Genomic DNA, 21357 nt, shown 5'->3' on the forward strand with positions numbered 1-21357 from the left:
TCGAGAGACCAAAAGACCGTTATCATATTAAAGATCAATAAAATGAGAAAAAGATAAAGGAATAATAAAACAGTTTTAATACGGTATCAAAGCCCAATGAATATGCTCAAAACATTAAAAATACATTTAGTAATTGTAAGGTATAAAAAGTAAAAGTCCAATAAAATTAATAAAGCCCAATAACGAGCACTATAAAAGAGAGTCCAAGTCCATTTAGTCGAGAGAAAACCCAAGTCCACCTAGCTGAGAGAAAGTCCAAATCAATTCAACCAAGTAAGAATCCAAGTCAACTAGCCTAATAGCCAGAAGCCCAAACTTTCAACAAGATACCGAAAGACCGTAAGAAAGAGAAGGAAGTTATTTACTTCGTAGTAAACCCTATAAAATATAAAAACAATATACACAAAATTTATTTCAAAGTAAACAAATTAAATAGTGTAATAAAAGAAAGTTTTAATTAATTAATTCCTCTAATTTTAAAAGATGGATCACGCAACTCTTTTGTCCAAATTGAAACAAACAGCATTATAAACCAGTTTAAATGTATCAATTTTGCACCTTTTCATATTTTGACGATTTCAAAGGTATCATAATTTTTTATTAGATTTTAATACGTCAACACTAATTTTTAGTGCTTGCATCGACCGTTGGTGGCACTTTTAAACCATGATAAAGTGTAAAAGTGACACGTTTCGAAATGCTATAAACGTGTTTGTCTCAACTTGGACCAAAGGATAATATTAAACTTATTATGAAAATCAGAGTACTAAACTAAATATTCTTGAGAAAAGAAAAGTATAAAATTGAAAAAGTTGATTTTAAACACCTAATTTAATCTAAAAATTATTCTATGAACATATATATATAAGTCATATCAATTATTTAGATATATTGATGTATGCCGAAGTATGAGGAAGAATATTTTTGTGAGCAGTGGAAATCATGTCCTTCTTACCTTACATGCGGAAATACCACGGAAAAACACATCAACATTAATTATTTATCTTATTTATTCAATATTTTGACAAGCTGAAGGAAAAAAAAAATAACAAAAAAAATCATATTATAAAACACAAATATTAAGTATATTTATAATAAAAATAAAAATATTATATATATTTATAATAAAATAAAAAATATTATATATATATATTAATAAAAATAAAATAAAAAATTAATTATATTATAAAAATTATATATATAATTGATTGATTATGCATAGTATAGTATATAAATTTGATAATATATTATACATAATGATTATGCATATAAATTTTATAATACAATTAATTACAATAATATAATATAATAATGAAATAATAATAGTAATATAAAAATATTTATATATTTATAATAATAAAAAATATTATTAATATTAATAATATAAATATTTAATTATTTAAATAATAATAATAAAAATTAATTTATAAAATAATGATAAATTTATAAATGATAATTTAGTTAAAATAATTTTTTAAAATAATGATAATAAACATAAATTAAATAAAATTATTAAAAATAATTAAATTTATTTTATTCTATTTATATCAAATATTTAATAATATTATAATAATAATTATTTATTAATAGAAATAAAATTATAATATAATAAAATAAATATATTTATTCATATCAAAAATAAATTTATATCATCTTATTATTAATTAAAAAAATAAATATATAAATTAATTAATTAGTTTTTTTTTCAAATATAAAAATAAATTTTTAATCTTAATCACTCACAAATTTATTATTTTTATAAAAAATTTCATGATAATAAGAAATTCATGTTTGTTTAAAAAATAATTATTCAATGGTATTGAAAATAATTTACAAAATTTTAATTAACTTAAATTTTAAAAAAATACTTCATATTTTATTATTCAAATATTTTAAAGATAAGTGTAAATTTGTAAACTTATATTTTACACCTTTAAAAAAAATAAAAAATTCTCACAACTATCATATCACTTACAGATTTCAAAAAAATATTCTCACACATTCACTCTAATATACCATAATTTAAACACACTCACTTTGCTCTGAAATCCTCATACATCCGAGGATACCCTTATGTGTGTTTGGATTAAAGAGTGAATTGAAGGGAGTGGATGAGGAAAAAACTATGGGAAAAAGATTAAAAAATGATGTTATTTAAATTGAGAAAAAATGAATAAAAATAAGTGAAAAAATTATATATGATTTGATTGATATAGTATAATGAATATATTTAAAATGTGATTTATAAAATATTTTTTTTAAATAATTTAAAATAAAAAATATTTTTAAAAAATATAACTAAAATAAAATTTAATATTTTTTTAATTTAATATACTTATTTTATTTTAAAAAACGTAAATATTAAAATAATAATCAATTATATAAAAGTTATAATTCGATTATTTCTGAAAGCTATAATAGTTCTTCATAATTTTTTCATTGTTATATAGAAAGTTTAAGTGACTAAATTTTGCTAATTTTAAATCATATTTCACTTTTTCAGTCTTAGTTGCTATCGTCTTTCTTTCCTCTCAATCTTTTCTTAGAAACAAACAAAGCATTAAAGAGCAAAGGACTTAGGGACATAATATTTCGCAAGACAGAGTGATAAGGTTGGAACTAGAGAGAAAATTGCCTATAACTTTTTTACAATAGAAAAATGTACCCAAGATATAAATTTGTTTAAGAATTTTTTTATGTAAAATATAATATTTTTTGAACTGCAAAAATTTTCAAAAAGATCTTCTTAATTTTGTATCCGAAGATGGTACAAAACACACCACATTTGTGCTATTCATTTCTTGTCTCAATGATACTGATTATCTACTCATAGTAACACAATTCTTTATTGGAGGGAAAGGGTTCTACAATAAACTGCTCTTCCTGCACAAACCTTCGTATTCCACAATACATGGTCACTGGAACAGTCAAAACTCCTACTTCTGCTCCTCACATGTTTGGCTGATGAAGATTATCAGGGAAGAAACTCAGAATATTATATTCTGTCTTTTGAAGGACACACATTACTATAGTAACAAAGCAAATATCCTCATATAGATGGTGAATCCTCTGTAACATTTGGTAGGGGGGTTGAAGCTTCTAAATCAAATTTATCCTGGTTCACAAATTTCAAGTAATTTTCAATCTCTTTGGACTCATGGCTTCTGTATAGACCTAGCCACTTTCTTTGTGGCCTTCTCTTTCTGTCACTGATGGCAATAACAAGGTCATTGGGAAAGAGGTTTTTGAACACAAAGGCATGCAATATAGTTGATACAAGTAGTGCTACTACTATGAGTGTGGAGATGATACTCAGTATGACACAGAGTGTCTTTGTAACCCCATTTGTGACCTGGTTTGAGTATCTTATTGTTGCAATTGCTGCACCGGTCATTGGAAAAGTATAGGCCCACCATGCAAGCGAAAATCTGCAGAACAATAACATCAAAAAGAGTTTATCTGATAATTCAATGGAGTAATATAAGAGGAACAGGATATGAAACATACGTGAATCCTCTGAAGAAATTGATCCTGACAGCCTGCAAAAGCATATGAATGTACTAAGTACTAAGAAATTTTGATATAAAAATTCTATCAAGTGTTGTACATGAAAATTATAGAATGCCCTGTTCAAGAATACATATGAAAGCTATACAAATTTGAGTATTTTAAAAGGCTAATTACATTGAGTTTTCTTGAAATTTGTGAAAGTTATACTTAAATCCTACATATTTAGAAATGAGAAACTAGTTTAAGCATATATAGAGTTTTTATACTATCATCTAATCACTGTTATGCATAACAAGTTTGTCAAAAAAAGTTTTTCTTTTATAGTTACTATCCTAACAATTATGTCGACAATAATTTCTGATCAGTAAATAACAAAATTTTTTACAATCACAGTACATAAATATTTGCATTTTCTTTAAAAAAAATAAACGTTCATCACCTTTTCTTTATGTACTAATAGTACACACAGTATCTTTAAAATAAGAAAGGGAGTAAGTATAAATAATGCTAACTTTAAAAAGGTAAAAGAGTTACCAGTGAGAAATAAAGGAAGAGGGCAATGAAATAAGCAATCCGTGATGCATTATCAAAAGAACCCTGAATGTTGGCCCATGCCATGGAAGCAACACTTGGTGCTGCAACAAACAGAAAAAATACAGGATGGAGCTCTTTTGGGAGGGTCTCATTTGTTGGAAGTCTCTGATAGAGAGTTACAAACAGGACTATGTAGTGGGCGAGTCCAATAGCAAAAAAGAAAATAGGCCCTTCTTTAAGACCCATAGATGCTCCTAGTAAAGCCCCCACAAAGTTTCCAACAACTGATAAATGATTTGAAGGATTGGCCACCTTCGAGAGCCTCCTTTGACCCCCTGACATCCACTGTCCATAGATCTTAATTTCAAGACAGAATATTGGTATCATTAGAATGTACCAAAGGGCATGGTGCAAGTCTTTGGTCACTGATGGGGGAACCCCGAGAGCTAAGAACAAGAGAGCTATCCATGGTGCAAAGAAGAAGTTAACACGGATTGGATGGTAGTACTCACGACGAACTGCTTCAAAGTAGAAAATCATTTTGAGAAGATAGGTGGTGAAAATTATGGCAACAAGAGCAATGGATATGATCCATAAGATTAAGTTGATTTTGAGGCTTATGTGAAGAAATTGAGTGGATGGAGATGTAGCAAGTGCTTTCCAAAGAATTGCTTGGCTGGTAACTCCAAGGCAAACACCAAAGCATGAAATAGGAAACCGAAGAAGAAATGGCCATTGTCTGTCCTGAGGAAGCACTGTCTCTTCTGAAGCCTGTTTGATGAGGTAGGAAAACAAAATATGTTATAATCTTCAATAACTAATAAGCAAAAGCAACCACGCCAGAAATTGTTTAGGAGGATAATAGTCACTCAAGTACTTCATTGAGCATCTCATACCATTCAACATGAGACTTAGACACCCCATATGGATTATATTCAAGTTATATCACACAACTGCATATGAATTGATAGAAGAAAGTAATCACATACCCTGAGAGTTTCTAACTCTGGACCTTCCAAGGCATCGAAATACCGATCGACTGGTAAAGGCCTCTCAGTGCTCCTGGGGTTGTCGTTACCATCTTGTGCAGTTGCTCTGGGTGACTTTCCTCGTAGAATTGTTAATTGTCTCTCAAGTGTTCCAGACCATGTTTTAAAAGAGTCAAACCTCTTGTCCTTGAATGCTTTGATGCCAGGATGGTTGTTTATGTTCTCTCTATTAGCTGCCTCTTGTAGCACATGGCCTTTCGGCATTGGTTGAGAGTAACATTTTGATGCTTGGGGATGGTTAGAGGTAGCAGGTCCTGATTCAGAAGAGGAAACAGGAATACGATTTGTTTTGGTGTCCAGTGGTGGAAGCTCCACTTCTTCAGAAGAAAGTGGCATGCTAATAGAATACTTCCTTTGATGATTGATGACTACAGGTGCATTATTCTGTCTTCCTTGTGAGATTGCTCCACTTCCCTATTGCAAACATGGAAGCACTTCGATTTTACTAATCTCTCAAATTTTTTACATAATAGAGCTATATTGTAAATTACCAAACACACAGGCACTCTAAATCCTATATGCCAGAAAAGAAACTCAAATTTTGGAATGTGTTTATAATTTTGCTGGTGAAATACTGAAAGAGTCTTACTTTGGTGGATGGGCTGGGAAACTGAAAGTCAGAAGTATCAAAGCCAGCAACTTCACTTGATGATATATACTTAATAAGTGATGGAACTTCTGGAGAGCCTTGTTCTACAATTTCAATGTTTGTGTTGTTTTCCATACTAGACCTGAGAAAGATATATATGTTAGACTCCCTTTTTACTAATGCATGAAAAGTTACATCAGATAAGATTCAATCAAATATAACATAAAGCTTTGCCACCAATTAGGAGAATCTCATTGGTGAGCATAGAACCATACATGTAGGAACAAGTGGAACTGGTCAAATCCAGATCTAAATTAGATGAGCAAAATGAATAGACGGTATTGGTTGACATAGAATTATGCATCGCCCATCACTTATATCTTTGCTCTCATTACAGAGACAAAGACAACCCTTTACATTCAATAAGATGATAACATTCATCCACTTAGTTCACAGAGTACTTATTCTTTTCATTGAAACTACGTTCCTGCCAGACACAGCAAATCCGAACTGAATTTCTAAGTATGTGCTCATTCAAAATCAGTGAATATGCATATCTTTTTCTCTAATTTAAAAGCCTTCCCTCTTCTGAATGGTGCTTGTCTGCTAAATTAATAAAACAAGGAAAGGTCCTTTTTCCCTCCCCACAGAAAATAGACAAAACAAAGAGAGTGAATGAAAATCAATAAGCATTATTGGATAATGACTGCAGAGTGTCAAATCTGAGTCCCTTCCATCTTCTCCAAAACACTGTTAACATTAATTTTGTTTGGACGAAGCCATAAATGCAGCAGCCCCAGCTATTAATTTAATCCGTATTGGCCATGGATCCATATTCCATATAATGGTGACATGAAAATCAGATCAATCTCTGCAGAAAAGAAATCAAAGGCTAATGCAACCTCAAACACATGGCAGACTTGAAGTTTGGATTAGTGAAACTATATTCACATAATACATATATAGCAGGATAATGGAGAAGTAACCTTTACCCTTTTCTCTTCTCTGCCACAGGACTGATTTTTAGAAAGCTTGGACAAAGTCCTAGTAAGCTGATAATCAAAAAGATGGAATTTGAATATGAACAAAATTTGAATTCAGCAGAGAAAATGCAGCATATGCTTAAAAAAATGAAGATGGAAAAAGATGTGGCTTGAAGTCATAGAATTAGAAAAGATGATTATATATGGTCCAAGACCAAGGTAGGCCAAGTGTACTTTGCCTCCGTAACCTTGAAAGGTCCACATTTTTTATAATCACAGCTTCTTATTTGTTTGAAAAAGACGCATCCGAGGAAGAGGACAAAACAGCATAAAATATAGTAGGACAGGTTAGAAGATACAAACTTTGAAATACCAACTTATTTGATGAATGAAGTGATGAACAACTGTGTTTGACAAGATATAATAAAAAAAAAAAAACTATGGAGTAGTTACGTAGTTGTCCTACAATTGAATACAATGGTGCGTTCCGGAATGATGAATGATGATGAAACTGTGAAAAGAGATTGTACTACACGTTGTAATACAATTTCTTTTCTATAATTTTGGGTAAAATTTACTTGAACATGCAAAATTATAGTTGTTACTCATAATTATAGAGTGAACGTTACACCATTTCATAGGCTTTCAATAAATTTTAATTAGTTTATAAGGAAGGTTGTGTCTAAAATAGTGTGTTAACCACGGAATGTGTAAATGGTACTAAGTTATTCTTGTTTAATTAATAATTACAAGTTTGAGTCATGTATGTTGCTACATTACTTCCCGGGAAGAAAAGTTACTATTCATTAACAACTCAAATAGGATTGTCTAAATCCAAAAAGGGGTTGTAAAACGGACTTCTATGCTAGTCCTTCACTAGTACTAGTTTGGGTTGATATTTTTATCTAATTGGTAATTTATTTTTAAATTAAAAATTACAAATGAAAAAAATAATTTAAAATATTAACTTTTGAAGAATGCAAATATATTATAATATTGTAAGTTAAAATACTTACAAATTAAGTTCCAATTAATAATTATAATGGAGGAATTTAACCTCTAAAGATAATATATAATGCTTTTAATTTCTCTAATTAAATATATTAATTAACCAATTAAAGACTTATAAAATATTTACATTTTATATTTATTAAATAAAAAATAACAAAATCATAAAAAAATTTGGCAAGTTGACCTCTTGTGTAGGATGGGTCAAGACTTCAACCCACCTAATCATGGTGATTAACTCACCCAATATTGTTTTTTTAGCTAATGATAGGTCGGACAGTCTTGTTTCACCACCTCTAATTACAAAGTATTAGCTTCACATAACAATCACAAGAGTGAAAAAAAAAACTTTATTATAAAGAAATCTATACACAAATGAATATTTCATACTTCTATAGAGGTTCACATGTTTCTCTATATATAGAACTAGGAAAAAAATAGAAAAGCATTAAGACAAAGTATCGCCTACAAGAATATAAGGGTAATAGTAAACAATCTATCTAAACTTTTAAGATTACTAGATAGTAGATGGTTTTCTGCACTCTTCATAAGACTATAATGATTTTAGAGTCAAAACATCACAATTTTCCATTTTAACTATAAATCATGGAAGAGCTTCCATACCATCCACATCCGTTCTCAAAGGAAAAATTAATCTTCTCTAAGTAACGTTGGAATCTTAATATTTGTAGAGTTTGTAAAAACATCCAAAAAAATTCCTCTAAAGATATCTTCATAATCCTAATCTCCCAATACTCAATAATATCTCTAAATTTATGGCACTTTGACTATCGCAATGAATAATCACACAATCTTACTTAAATCCCAACACTTCTATCATTTCTTTCAACCATAAAATGTTTTTAACCCTTTCTTTAAGTGCAATATACTCTACTTAAGTAGTACAGAAAGCCACCACTAGTTGCAAGTTGGCTTTCAAACAAACTACAACTCCAAACAACATGGAAACATACATAGAAATTAAGGGTGGGCAAAAAAATCAAATTGCCAAACTCAATCTATAATTATCCAAATCCATATTACTTTTAATTCATTTAAATGGATTTATCTCAAATCCAAATCCATATATTTGGATTTTAAGTCCAATCCATTTACTTGGATATGAATTAGATATTGGATAGATTTTTGGATTATCCAAAATGAATTTTGGGTTTGATTTTCACTTCGCCCCAACCTAGGTTGAGCCGAGTCAATTCGGGCTCAGGTCGAGCAAAGTCAGCCCAAGTCCATGTCGAGCCGAGTTGGCCCGAGACAAATTTGAGCCGAGTCGGCCTGGGACAAACTTGAGCCGAGTCAGCCCAGGCAAAAGTTGAGCAGAGTTGGCCCAGGCCAAAGTTGATCCGAGTAAACCCTGCCCGAAGTTGATCTGATTGGGCTAGAGACCAAGTCAAGTCGGCACCCGGACAAGGTTGAGTTCGTATCGAGCCCATGCACAAAAAGTTGAATCGGGCCCATGTCGAGCTGAGTCGGCTCGGGCCCATGTTGATCCGAGTTGGTCTGGGTCCATGTCGAGCCGAGTCGGTCCAAACCCATGTTGAGCCAAGTCGACCAAGGCCCATGTTAAGCCGACTCGGCCTGGGTCGATGTCAAGTTGAGTCGGTTTAATCCATTGTCAAGCTGAGTCGGCCCGAGTTGATGTGTAGCCGAGTCGGCCTGGGCCCATGACTAGTCGAGTCGGCCCGAGCCCATGTCGAGCCGGGTCGATCTCGGCCATTGTCAAGTCGAGTTAGTCCTGATCGGTGTTAAGTCGAGTTGGTCCAGGCCCATGTCAAGTCGAGTCGATCCTGGCCCATGTCGAGCGTAGTCGGTCCTGGCTGATTTCGAGCCGAATCAGTCCTACCCATGTCGAGCCGATTCGGCCCTGCCCATGTCGAGTCGAGTTAGCTGGGTCGATGTCGAGTTGTGTCGACCCGGGCCCATGTCGAGTCGAGTCGATCCGAGCCCATGTCCAGCTGAGTCGGCCTAGGCCCATGTCGAGCCAAATGGGCCAAAGCCTTGGTTGAGTCGCTACCGAGACTAGGTCAGGTCGAGTCGATTCAAGCTCATGTTAGGCCTAGTGGGCTCAGGCCCATGTCCCATAGGCCCAAGTAGAGTTGAGTCGGCCTAGGCCCATGTCGAGTTGAGTCAGTCTGGGCCCATGTTGAGTTGAGTTGGCCTGGGTTCATATCGAGTCGAGTTGACTCGGACCCATGTCGAGTTGAGCCTTCTTGGTACCAGATCAAGCGTAATCTGCCCGAGTCCAAGTCGACGCGAGTCGGCCTGGGTCCAAGTCGACCCGATTCGGCCCGGGTCCAAGTCTAGCTAAGTGGGCTCGGGTCCAGGTTTAGCCGAATGGGCCCGAGTATAGATCTAGCTAAGTCGGTCCAGGTTCAGGTCCAGTCAGCTTAGGCTCATGTCGAGTCAGATTAGCCCGTGTCCAGATCGAAATGGATTTAATCTAATTGATAAAGTGAATTTAATCTAGATTTAATCCAATTTAAATAAATTGGAAAAAATCCAAATAAATTTGATCTAGTTAAAGTGGATATGGATTTTAAATCCAATTCATAAAGTTCTACGACATCTTGGATTTCTCTTCTTAAATCACTTACAAATCTAGCTATCTTTGACTCCTTATTTTCATGCATGTCAATTTTAGTCAAAGTAGTTTCAAGATCTTTAAAGTACTCATCTACACTTCTAGGTCCTTGTTGAAGCCGTTGGAGCTTCAACAAGAGTTCCTTCCTATAATGAGGAGGAACAAACCGTGCGCGCATGCATAATTTTAAATCGTCCCAAGAGACCACGGTTGGCCTCTTGTTTAGCCCAATGTCCATCACAACTTTGTGCCACCATTGCATGGCATAGTCTAAAAATTCTAGGGAAGCTAACCCAACCTTTTGATCATCTTGGACCTCATACACATTGAAAATTTGTTCTACCTTAGCTTGCCATCCTAGATATACATTGGGACCACTTTCTCCATTAAAACTTGGCAATTTAATAAAAGGGAAAGAGGGCTTGGATTGTTGGTATGGGTGGCGCCTTTCATCATATTGGTGCATCCTCCACTCTTACTCTTCTTCTTGGCTACCATAATGGGAGTAACTCCTTGAGGATCTCCTTTGCTCCCACCTCCTTCCTCTTGGTTGTCTTGTTTATGCCGTTTCAAGCCTTTGCAATCTCTCTTCCAATTTCCGCATGTATTCTTCTTTTTGGGCTAATGCTCTTTTGGTTGCCGCAAGCTCACCCATAAGAAAGGCCTTTGGGGGAGATTGAGGTTTGAATTATTCCTCCGAAGAAAGATTAGCCATAAAAAATTGCACAAAGAGAACAAACAATTAGTGAAAGAAAAGTTAATAACCCTCTTCTCACTTGTGTCACTCTTTTGTGTAGCAAAGAAGAGAATTGAACAAAGAACTCAAAAATAAAATTCTCTCAACAAAGGACTATCTTGGTATTGCAATCTCTCAAATGAAAAAGGACAAATCCCTTAACACTTGATCTCTAAAGAACCACAACAAAACTTAAAAGAATTTTAAAAGACAAGCAAGAAAAGCTCAAAACAAAGAAGTTAAACCAAGTTGGAAAGAAGAGATGATGACAAAACTTTAAAGAAAGACAAGCAAGAAAAGCACACAAAAAGTGATGAATTTGTGTCCTTCTCTTTTCGGTTTTGAAGGTGATTTGCGGAAGCTTCATGAATTGGAGATGGAATAAGGTCCTCCTAGGAGTGGTGGTGACCTTGAAGGTGCATGATAGGTAGGATTTGAGAGTGGTGATGCCAACTCTACTTGGAAAGGGGAAGTTTATGAAGATTAAGAGCCTAACCTAGGAGGTTTTGGGCAAAGAGTGATATTGGCACAATTTTGGCAGCAATTCACTCATGTATTAATCTTGAATTTACATGACTCAAGCTCCTCTATATATAGCAAGAGTGGGCTGAAAATGAAAAGAGAATTGGAGGGAAATTCAAAAGTGTTGGCACATGTGAGGTGGCGCCTATTTCAGCCCATGTGAGGTAGATTCTAGAATGCTTCCATGTGCTAGAAACTCTAGAACCTTTCACTCACTCTAGGTTAAATGTGGGTTGGACCTAGGTTCAATTAGAAATAAGAATTTCTAATTGAACTTAGGTTAACCTTCTAAGTACCACTTTGCATGTTTCAACATATTTACAAAAGAATTAAACTATGCTACTTTTGACAAAAATTGTAAAAACTATTCTACACTAGAGTTTATGACATGTAGAATGTGTCCTCTTGACCCCTCTTTGACCATAACTCTAGTGGTTGCCTCAATTTGATATTTTGGTGGCCTTTCAATGGATTGGTGCTTAGGCCTCTTCCATCATCCCCTCCCTCTTGAAAAGGATTTTTCCTCAAATCCAAGGCTTCATCCTCGTCATTAGTAGGTGGATGTATATGGTTGGATGGTGTCCATCATCTCCTCTTTCTTGAGAAAATCTATCCTCAGATCCACAGGTCGATCTCGGATAGCAGCCTCTTGCTTTGACAACCATGCTCGTCCTCCCAGATCAAACGTCCATTTATGGGATTTATCAAACAAAGCAAATATGTTAGTTTGAGCTGTTGTATAAAAATCAATTTTATTAAGTTGCCCTTCTTGTTTTTCTATTGTTTTTGGCAACTTGTCACATGATTTCTTTAGAGAGGAGTACATAATTTTCTTTTCTAAGTTTTGCTTCCCTTGTCCTAAATTAACCTCTTTAAGAATTTTTCTATGTGTTCCTTTTATAAGACTTGAAGGTTGTTCAACAAGAATCATATTTTCAAATGTGTTTTTAATTGTTTCTTCTTGTTGAATGACCTTGTGGGAGAGAACACTCTTCTCCCACTCTTTTTTCTCCCCAAGGGCTTTTCCTTGGTTTTCTATTTTTATTATTTTTTCTTCCTCTTTTTTTTTTTCATTTGCACATGATCCTCTACCACTTGTGAAGGTAATAAAGGATGAAGTATAAACTTCTTTTCTTTGTGAGTGAAAGTAATCTCGTTGGTAAGACCATTGTGCATAGTTTTTTTTATCAAATTGTCAAGGTCAACCCAACAAAATATGACAAGCTTCCATGGGAACTATATCACATAAAACTTTGTCTTTATAGTTTCCCATAGACTACTCGACTTTCACTTGCTTATCTACAACTAATTCCCCACCTTCCTTGATCCATTGAAGTTTATAAGGTTTAGGATGAGGTATTAATTATAGATTTAGCTTTTCAACTATTCTAGTGCTACAACAATTGTAGCAAGAGCCACTACCCACAATGAGAGAACAAACATGTTCAAAAACTTTACATCTTGTATGAAAAATGTTCTCTCTTTGTGTCTCTTGGTTCATACTAGATTGGTTGTTGAGGGATCTTTGGATCATCATTAATTCCCCCTTTAAAGGATATACTCTCTCATTATCCTCCCCCTCTTCTTTTCCACTAGGTGCTTCATCATAACTTGTATACTCATCTATGCCTCTTAAGAACAAGGTTCTTTGGTTTGGGCATTGAGCTTGCAAATGCCTCTTCCAAAACATTTGAAACACTTAACATCCCTAGTGCGAATGGGTGGAGTGAGCATATCTTTACTTATATTTTTGGGAGTCTCTTTTGGTGTTTCCTTAAGTGTACTCTCCTCCCTTTCAAATTCTCTTCTTGGGTAGGAGTTGGACCATGAACTTTCCTTACAACTTGAAGTTTTCCTTAAATTTTGTTGTTCAACTTTGATACATAGTTGAACCAAGTCATTCAAGTCTTGGTAAGGTAGAAGTTCAACTCTGTCTCTTATTTCAAGATTTATCCCACTTAAAAATCTAGCTATGGTGGTGGACTCATTCTCCCTAATGGAGCCTCTCATCATATATAGTTCCATCTTTTGCCTATACTCATCTACACTCATGGTTCTTTGTTGGAGTCTTTGGAGCTTGTCCATTAACTCCCTATTATAATAGGAGGGAATATGGCGACGTCGTAAGGCTCCCCTAAGTTCATTCCAATATTCTATGGGAGGGTCCTTATGAAGGCGTCTCTCTCTTTCAAGGATCGTCCACCAATACATAGCGTTGCCTTGGAAACTTAGAGTGGCTAAGGGTACTTTCCTCTCTTCACTTACTCTATGGCAAGCAAATAATTGTTCTACCTTCATTTCCCAATCTAAATAGACTTCTACGTTTTCTTTTCCATGAAAATGAGGTAGATCTACCCTAACCTCTCTCGGGCTCTCTTGTTCTTTTCTTTCTCTTCTAGTTCTCCTAGGGGGTGGTTGATAATATTCATTTATCCTAAGACTTTCTTCCCCAAAAGATTCATGATTGTGATAACTAGATGCATGTGAACATATTTTTTTAGATTTTTGAGAGCTTTCATCCTTTTCTTTAGTCATTTTCAACTCTTTGATTTGTACCTCATGTTCCAATTGTCTATATGAGAATGATTGAAAGTCCTTGGCTAATTGTTTTAAAAGAGATTTAATAGACTTTATATCACTTTCACTAGATTTAGAAGAGTGATTTGACATGACTAAAGCTTTGTGTTAAAAGTATTTTACCTCAAGAAAGAAAAAGGAAAGTAATGAAGGTAGCTTTCCAGGAAAGAGTTGTGGATCACTAAGATCTCTTAAGTACCAAGTCTTTCCTTGCCAAAACGTATCCCTCAAGACTTCACACAATTCTTTTTCTAAGTAATTTACTTAGATCACAATTAGGAATGAAAAGTCAATTTTTATGCAAAGGACAACAATGCAAAGCAATTAAGCAATGCAAATCAAGTTTGACAATACAAAACAAGTAATTAAAGTAAAGCAATTAACTAAGCACAAATTAAAGATTGCTAACTACAAAGCTTTAAACTAGACGATTCCTAAGGTGAGGCTTCTAGACACTTGGAGCCATTGAAGACACACTCACCGTCTACACGCAATTAATCCACTAATTAATCAAGGTTGAATGTAATTACAACTCAAAGAAATACAAAGAAATTGAATTGCACAATATAAAATTCAGATTTCCTAAACTATGCACTCCTTGGCTTGTGGTTGATCTTCCTTGATGTGTATGTGTTTGTAGTTATATTTGCTGCAGCTCCTTGCCTTAACCTCTTATGGTTAGCCAATTAAAATGTTCAAAACAGTACCTACTAAGTAGGGATAGACTCACCACAAGGTTAATTCCACTTAACAAGCACCAATTGAATTTTTGTTCTCCAATCAATTTTAGAGGTCAAGAAATGAAAGCAAGAAACAATTCAAATTTTAAAATAGGACAACAGCAAATGGATTTGGATTATATGACACAACTTAGAAGGAGTATTGAATGATATTGGACAAACAATAAAAAAAATAGGCACTCAGCAAAGGATGACACAGAAATGGAACCTAAAGAAAGGCACTAGAATTGATTAGAATTGAGCTGGCTATTTTGAATTTGATTCTAAAATTTTAACCACAAATGATTCAAGGTCTTGGCAAACTTTTGGCGCTGGAATCACACCAAAATCATGCACCAAATAATTGTGATAAATCTTTCAAAATTATTGTCCAACTACCGTATATTTTGGCGCCACGATGCACACTTTTTTTGTTTTATTTATCATTTTTTTCTCTATTTTGTCTTTTGATCTGATTCTTTTTTTTTCTTGATTTTCTAACACATCAAACTGTATAGATCCAGATTTTCATAATTTTTCTTCAATGTATTTGAAACTCATAACAAAAAACAGCCAACACAAAATTTGAAAAACAGAGTAATCCTAATTCTGGAATTTAAAAACAGAATGAAGAACTTCAAAAACACAATGGAGTGAATGTATATGAATTTGTATGGATCTAACATACAAATATGAACTCAAACTAAAAGAAAAATGCACCAAAGGATCAACAAACACATAATTATAAATTTGGACTCAAATCAAATCAAGAAATCAAAATTATCGACAAATTCAGCACTACATGGAATTGATGACAAATTAGGAGAAACATGACTTAGATAAAACATAATTGGATTCAGAAATTAAAATGACTCAAGACACATATAATGAACTGAATAGAATTTCAAATAAGACTTAAATAAACTAAAAACAGCACAACAACACAATTCTATATGGATTCCTACACAAAATTGCACAAGGATTGCTCAAGAACAATTGAACAAGATGCACCGATTGGAATTTCCAAACAGCACACCAATTCAAAACGAAAATTAAAAAAAACAGCAAAACAATATGGAAGTGATGAACAACAAGGAATCCAGAATCAAACACAAAAATTAAAATGAAAAGAAGAAGGCACACTTAGCTCTTGAAGAACCATAGCTCTGATACCAAATGATGGATTTGTGTCCTCCTCTTTTCGGTTTTGAAGGTGATTTGTGGAAGCTTCATGAATTGGAGATGGAACAAGGTTCTCCTAGGAGTGGTGGTGACCTTGAAGGTGCATGATAAGTAGGATTTGAGAGTGCTGAGGCCAACTCTACATGGAAAGGGGAAGTTTATGAAGATTAACCTTCTAAGTACCACTTTGCATGTTTCAACACATTTACAAAAGAATTAAACTATGCTACTTTTGACAAAAATTGTAAAAACTATTCTACACTAGAGTTTATGACATGTAGAATGTGTCATCTTGACCCCTCTTTGACCATAACTCTAGTGGTTGCCTCAATTTGATATTTTGGTGGCCTTTCAATGGATTGGTGTTGGGGCCTCTTCCATAAAAAAGACTCTAAGACACTTACTAAACATTTAACAATGAAGCTTTCTTTTCTTTAGAACTTGTCCACAATGTTGAAATCAATTTGGCAAATAAAATGAACCCACTATTTTGAAATGTTGCTTTTGAAAAGATTGGAACAAAGAATTTGTGCAACTTCTCTCCTTCCTTTTTTTATACTTGTTTTTGGTTTATGGAAATAAAATGTCCATAATTTTTGTCATGCATATTTTCATTTACCTCCAATTATCACAAAAAGTTTCGGATTCAAATTAAATGAACACTTGAAACTATATTTGGAACTTAAATCTACTTCTACTCAAACAAATTCTAGTTACTTTTATACCTTCACAACTAAAAGCAAGTAAGTAAAAGAAATTAAGGACTCCTAGAAACACTATGAACATATGACTCAAGCAAAAAGAGTAAGAACAAAAATGGACATAACATAAACATTCAAAAAACAAAAAGAAGTGCTAATGAATAAAAATGCCAAAAAGTAAAGACAAGAAAGTAATGGCTGAATTTAAATTTGCTTGAATGTAAAGGCAAGAATTTAAATTTTCTTGAATGTAAAGGTGCATGAAAATTAAAGTGCCAAATCAACTCAAAGAATTTAGATGTGACACTTTACTTAGGATTGAGTTTGTTATCAATTATATGGTGAGAACCTAAAGAAGATCCACGAACATAACCAAGTGGTTAAGTATGTATGAAGGTTCACTTCTAGAGGACAAAGGAAAAATACAAGTATATGGTGATTGATGATGAAAGGTAGAAATTAAATGAACATGGAAGGAAACATAAAAGCATGATGGAAAACTAATTGACAATAGAGGAAAATAAGAACATAAGAACACGAAGATAAATGGAGTAATGGAAAAATGGAAGAGATGAAGGAATGGAATGCTTATGTGAGGGATTGAGAATGAATCACGCCACTTGAAGTGTGGTTTTTCCTCCAGGATAATTGTTGATGGCTGCCACTTGAGAGCTCTCAAATCACTCAAGATGAGACCTAATGCTAAGAGGAAACAAGTCTTACAAACACCTCACATAAATTATGTAAAGTAACTTTTCTATTCAAATTCAACATGAAAAATACAAGGAGTATGACACCCTATTTATAGGAGATGTTGCCTTGGAAAACGAGAAGCAAGGGTAGGATGGGAAACTTAAAAATGGGGCTGCCTTTAGGGTTTGACTAAGTCAAAACCACACCTTAGGCTTGTTCTTCTATAAACTAGGTAAAAAAACAAGCTAAAGTGATAAGCACACCTCCCCTATTATGATATATGAACCTACTCTAGCCTATCTTGCTATTTGGACCTCTAGAGTGAGCCCAATTTATTAACAACTTGTTTAATTCTTAAGAAGACTAGCAGGAAGAACATTTGATGTTCTGGTCTTTGCCCATTTCTTTTTCTGGTGAGGTCGACTAGATCCTTGATGGGGTCTTCACTTGAAAGTTGAGATGACTTCTCATAGTGTGAATGGTCATGTGAGTCCTTGGTAATCTCCTTGTTGGCTTGGATTGTATCACAACAAGGAGCAAATCAATGACTCATGCAAGTTTTCATATACAGAAAGTCATTGCCACAATTAATCAAGGTATGATGTTTGTTTCGTCATATTACATACAAATAGAAAGCCTTTGGGACGAGTTAGACACATATCGTTCATCATCGCCTTGTAATCAAATGAAAGCACACAATGATAAGAAGGAAGAAGACCGTTTAGTGCAATTTCTTATGGGTCTCAATGACACCTGTAAAGGTGTCCGACCTAATATTTTGATGATGTCTTGTTTAACATTTGACAGACATATTCATTAATTATACAGGAAGAGACACAACAACAATTTTCGATGATTAATTCGAGTAACCATTATGTTTATGCAAATGCAACAGGTTTTCTCATGAAGTTTAATACTTCAGTAAATTTTGTCTTCACAAAACCATGCATTTTGGACAGTGGGACAACTAATCATATTGTTTCAAATGCAAAACTATTTATTAATTCAACTTCATCACCAGTTTCTTTAGTAAACCTTTCTGCAGGATCAACAACCCCAATCACGTCCAAAGGGACCATCTAATTTAATAGGGATATCAAATTAGAGCATGTTTTATGTGTCCCTTCTTTTTGTTTAAATCTTATTTCAACAAGTAAACTCACTAAAGCTTTAAATTGTTGTATTGTCTTACTTCCAAATGGTTGTTTCCTGCAGGATCTGGCTACGGGGAGGATAATTGGCTCAGGTGAACAACGAGGTGGTCTTTATTACATGAAAACTTTAAAAAAATTGTCTGACTCTTTTCTTTTTTCCAGCAACATGGATCTCTGGCATATGAGGTTTGGTCATCCGTCTTCATCCCATTTAAAATTGGCATCTTTATTATTTTCTTTTAACATCTCTACTCATAATAACTGCAATATTTGTCCTATTGCTAAACAAACAAGAATGCCTTTTAGTTCCAGTGCAATAAATACACAACGTCTATTTGATTTGTTACATTGAGATATTACTTATGCAAATGCACAATTTTTTTTAACCATATTCGATGATTTCACTAGATGCACTTGGGTAGTTTTTATACAACACAAATTAGATACTCAACGTCTACTACAATCTTTTATTGTCGAAGAAGAGCTTTGATGACTCCAAATCTACATGGATTGCTTGAAGGTTGTTTTTAGCTTAGTTGTGTGTATTCTGGGGTAGTTTGAATCCAAAGTTAGTTTAATTCAAATCTTTTTGAAAATAGTGTTTTATGAAGAAGCAGAAAAACAACCAGTTATTTTATCGTTTCAATCGATTGTTTCATACTTAAGGTTTTTGCAACTAGTTTTGGAAGATTTGAATTTGGTTGACTTTGCTATCAAACCAATTCAATCTGTTATTTCGACAAACCAACTGACTATTTTTTTAACTGTCTTAAAATTTTATTAAGTTTGTTAAATCCGCTTTAAATTATTTGAAACTGATTTGGCTTTTACAATAAATGTTTTCAACTGCTAATTGGAGTATAAATGTCCTGTTATACGCTCCTAGCATTAAGGTTACAAGATCAGTTTTTCAAATCAAGTTTTCTCCAAGATTTCTTAAGGCTTTGGATATTTCTCTAAGGGTGTGTTTGGATTAGAGGTTGTGGGTGAGTGGAAAGTTGAGGGTGTGGGTGAGTGGAAGTGTGAAGAAAGTGTGGAGAAAGTTGAGGGTGTTTGGATTGGGAGATGTTAGAGTGGATGTGTGAAGAAAATTTATTGAAAAGTGTGAATGATGTGATAGTTGTGAGAGTATTTTAATATATTTTGAATAGTGTAAATTATAAAATTACAAATTTACCCTTATATAAATAAATAGGAAAATAAAATATTAATTAGTTTAAAGGATATTTAAGTTAATTAAAATAATTAGTATTATATTATTTAATTTCTATTACATTATATATAATAATAAAGTATACTTTTTTGTCCATGTGTAAAAAAATGATTATTACTTTTATACATAATTTTCATAATTAAAATAATTGTAAGTTTCAATTATAACTTAAAAAATAATATAAAATTGAAATTAATTAAAAAAATAAAATATAAAAATGAAATATGAATTTATGTCCAATCAAAAAAATATTAACTAATCCTAAACCCTAAAACTATTATTTACAAATAAAAAGCTATTTCTTATAAACAATTTAATTTTTAAACACTAATAACTATCTACAATAATTATTAATTTTGTGCATATTTTAGTTAATTAGAATAATTTAAAATTTTATTTATAAATAAAATAAAAAAATGTAAAATTCAAAAAAATAATTAAATATAATTTTAAATATAAGTATAATTTTATCATTTTCTATCATTTTCTTCTCTAAACCTTTGATTATCAGTTCCCTTCAAAAAGCCACATAATCGATTATCCACAGACATAATCGATTATGCTTGTAGTGCAAAAACTAACATAATCGATTATGTTAGTTTCATAATCGATTATGGTCAAAATAACACATGACCCATAATCGATTATGGTTGCCAAAAATTTCCAGATAACCGATTATGTGAGCAAACATGAAGCTGAAATAATCGATTAGGTTCAAACTGAAATAAAAAAACATAACCCAAGGCACACATGAACCACCAAACTCACTCTCCTACCTTTATTCTCACTAAAGACCCTCTCCAAGCACTATATCAATGCAACTCTTTCTCTGTCAAGGCTAGCCAGATGTATATATGGTGTAGATATGGTGGTATTCGAAGTGGTGTAGATATGGTGGTCTTCGAAGGCACTTATATAATGGTTCATCGTGGCAGAAAGAGTTACTGTGCGTAACGTGAATAAAGGGCAGCATGGTAAATGAAGGAATCCTACGTGGCTTTCCACCCTTCTCACTCTCCTATCTCCTCATATCATAGATGAACCAAAAACCACTCTCCTTTCCACTCACCCTCACCCTCACCCTCACTCATCTACAGATCCAAACGGGGGTGGCACCCAACATCCGTCTGCGCCTATAGTGCCACCCCCAAAAGCAAACAAGCCCTAAGAGTGAAGTAGGACTTGTTATGTACTTTGATTTGATTTGTACCAGGTGTGATCAATCTTATTTCTTCTTGATTTGTAATTCTGTAAGTACTGGTGTTCACAGAGTCAGAGGGTGTTATGATATGTGGTGTGTTTGTGGTGTGCCAAAGGAAGTGTATGTTCTTGAGGGGATCAAGATCACTTCTTTGGTGGTTGTGTGTTTGTAATCTGGTTTTTTATTACTTAGTGGATACCTAGAGGTTTCTGGGAACTAGATGTAGCTCTTGGTATAAGAGTGAACCAATATAAAATTGTTTGTGTGATTCTTTTTCTCCCTTAACTCTTGTATATATGTTTTTAGTTGTTTTTACACTCTACTGATAAAAACAATCGGTTGAATTTATGGAATTCAACTAATATTGTTTTCTATCTTCTGTTCTTT

The 21357-nt window shown here is 33.4% G+C and overlaps 1 protein-coding gene and 1 pseudogene across 3 annotated transcripts; both read right to left on the reverse strand.

Annotated features, from left to right (window-relative positions):
- Positions 1-2765: 2765 nt before the first annotated feature.
- Positions 2766-6910, reverse strand: LOC137837574 (S-type anion channel SLAH2). 3 transcript variants are annotated; one of them, XM_068646598.2, is made up of 7 exons: positions 6675-6837; positions 5958-6553; positions 5683-5824; positions 5034-5507; positions 4045-4815; positions 3508-3539; positions 2766-3428 (listed from the first exon to the last, which is right to left on the reverse strand). In XM_068646598.2, the coding sequence occupies exons 2-7, from the start codon at positions 6044-6046 to the stop codon at positions 3050-3052; spliced, it is 1887 nt and encodes a 628-aa protein (XP_068502699.1). In that variant the 5' UTR covers positions 6047-6553; positions 6675-6837; the 3' UTR covers positions 2766-3049. The 3 variants fall into 3 exon arrangements, with proteins under 3 accessions (XP_068502699.1, XP_068502700.1, XP_068502701.1); XM_068646599.2 differs by lacking the exon at positions 5958-6553 and having other exon boundaries at positions 6675-6910; XM_068646600.2 differs by lacking the exon at positions 5958-6553 and having other exon boundaries at positions 6669-6837.
- A 5821-nt stretch (positions 6911-12731) lies between these two features.
- LOC150028032 (uncharacterized) lies at positions 12732-14200 on the reverse strand (annotated as a pseudogene).
- Positions 14201-21357: the final 7157 nt, after the last annotated feature.

Source organism: Phaseolus vulgaris, chromosome 4 (assembly GCF_051622355.1).
Source record: "Phaseolus vulgaris cultivar YP4 chromosome 4, ASM5162235v1, whole genome shotgun sequence".
In the NCBI taxonomy this organism is placed as follows: Eukaryota; Viridiplantae; Streptophyta; class Magnoliopsida; order Fabales; family Fabaceae; genus Phaseolus; species Phaseolus vulgaris.

Bases quoted from the DNA above. Each gene is read 5' to 3' on its own strand.
- LOC137837574 (XM_068646598.2), bottom strand. From the start codon at position 6,046: ATGCATAATTCTATGTCAACCAATACCGTCTATTCATTTTGCTCATCT. The intron at 5,508-5,682 runs GTAAGACTCTTT...TGTTTGCAATAG, and splicing joins TTCCCAGCCCATCCACCAAA to GGAAGTGGAGCAATCTCACA. The intron at 3,540-4,044 runs GTAACTCTTTTA...ATGCTTTTGCAG, and splicing joins TCTTCCTTTATTTCTCACTG to GCTGTCAGGATCAATTTCTT.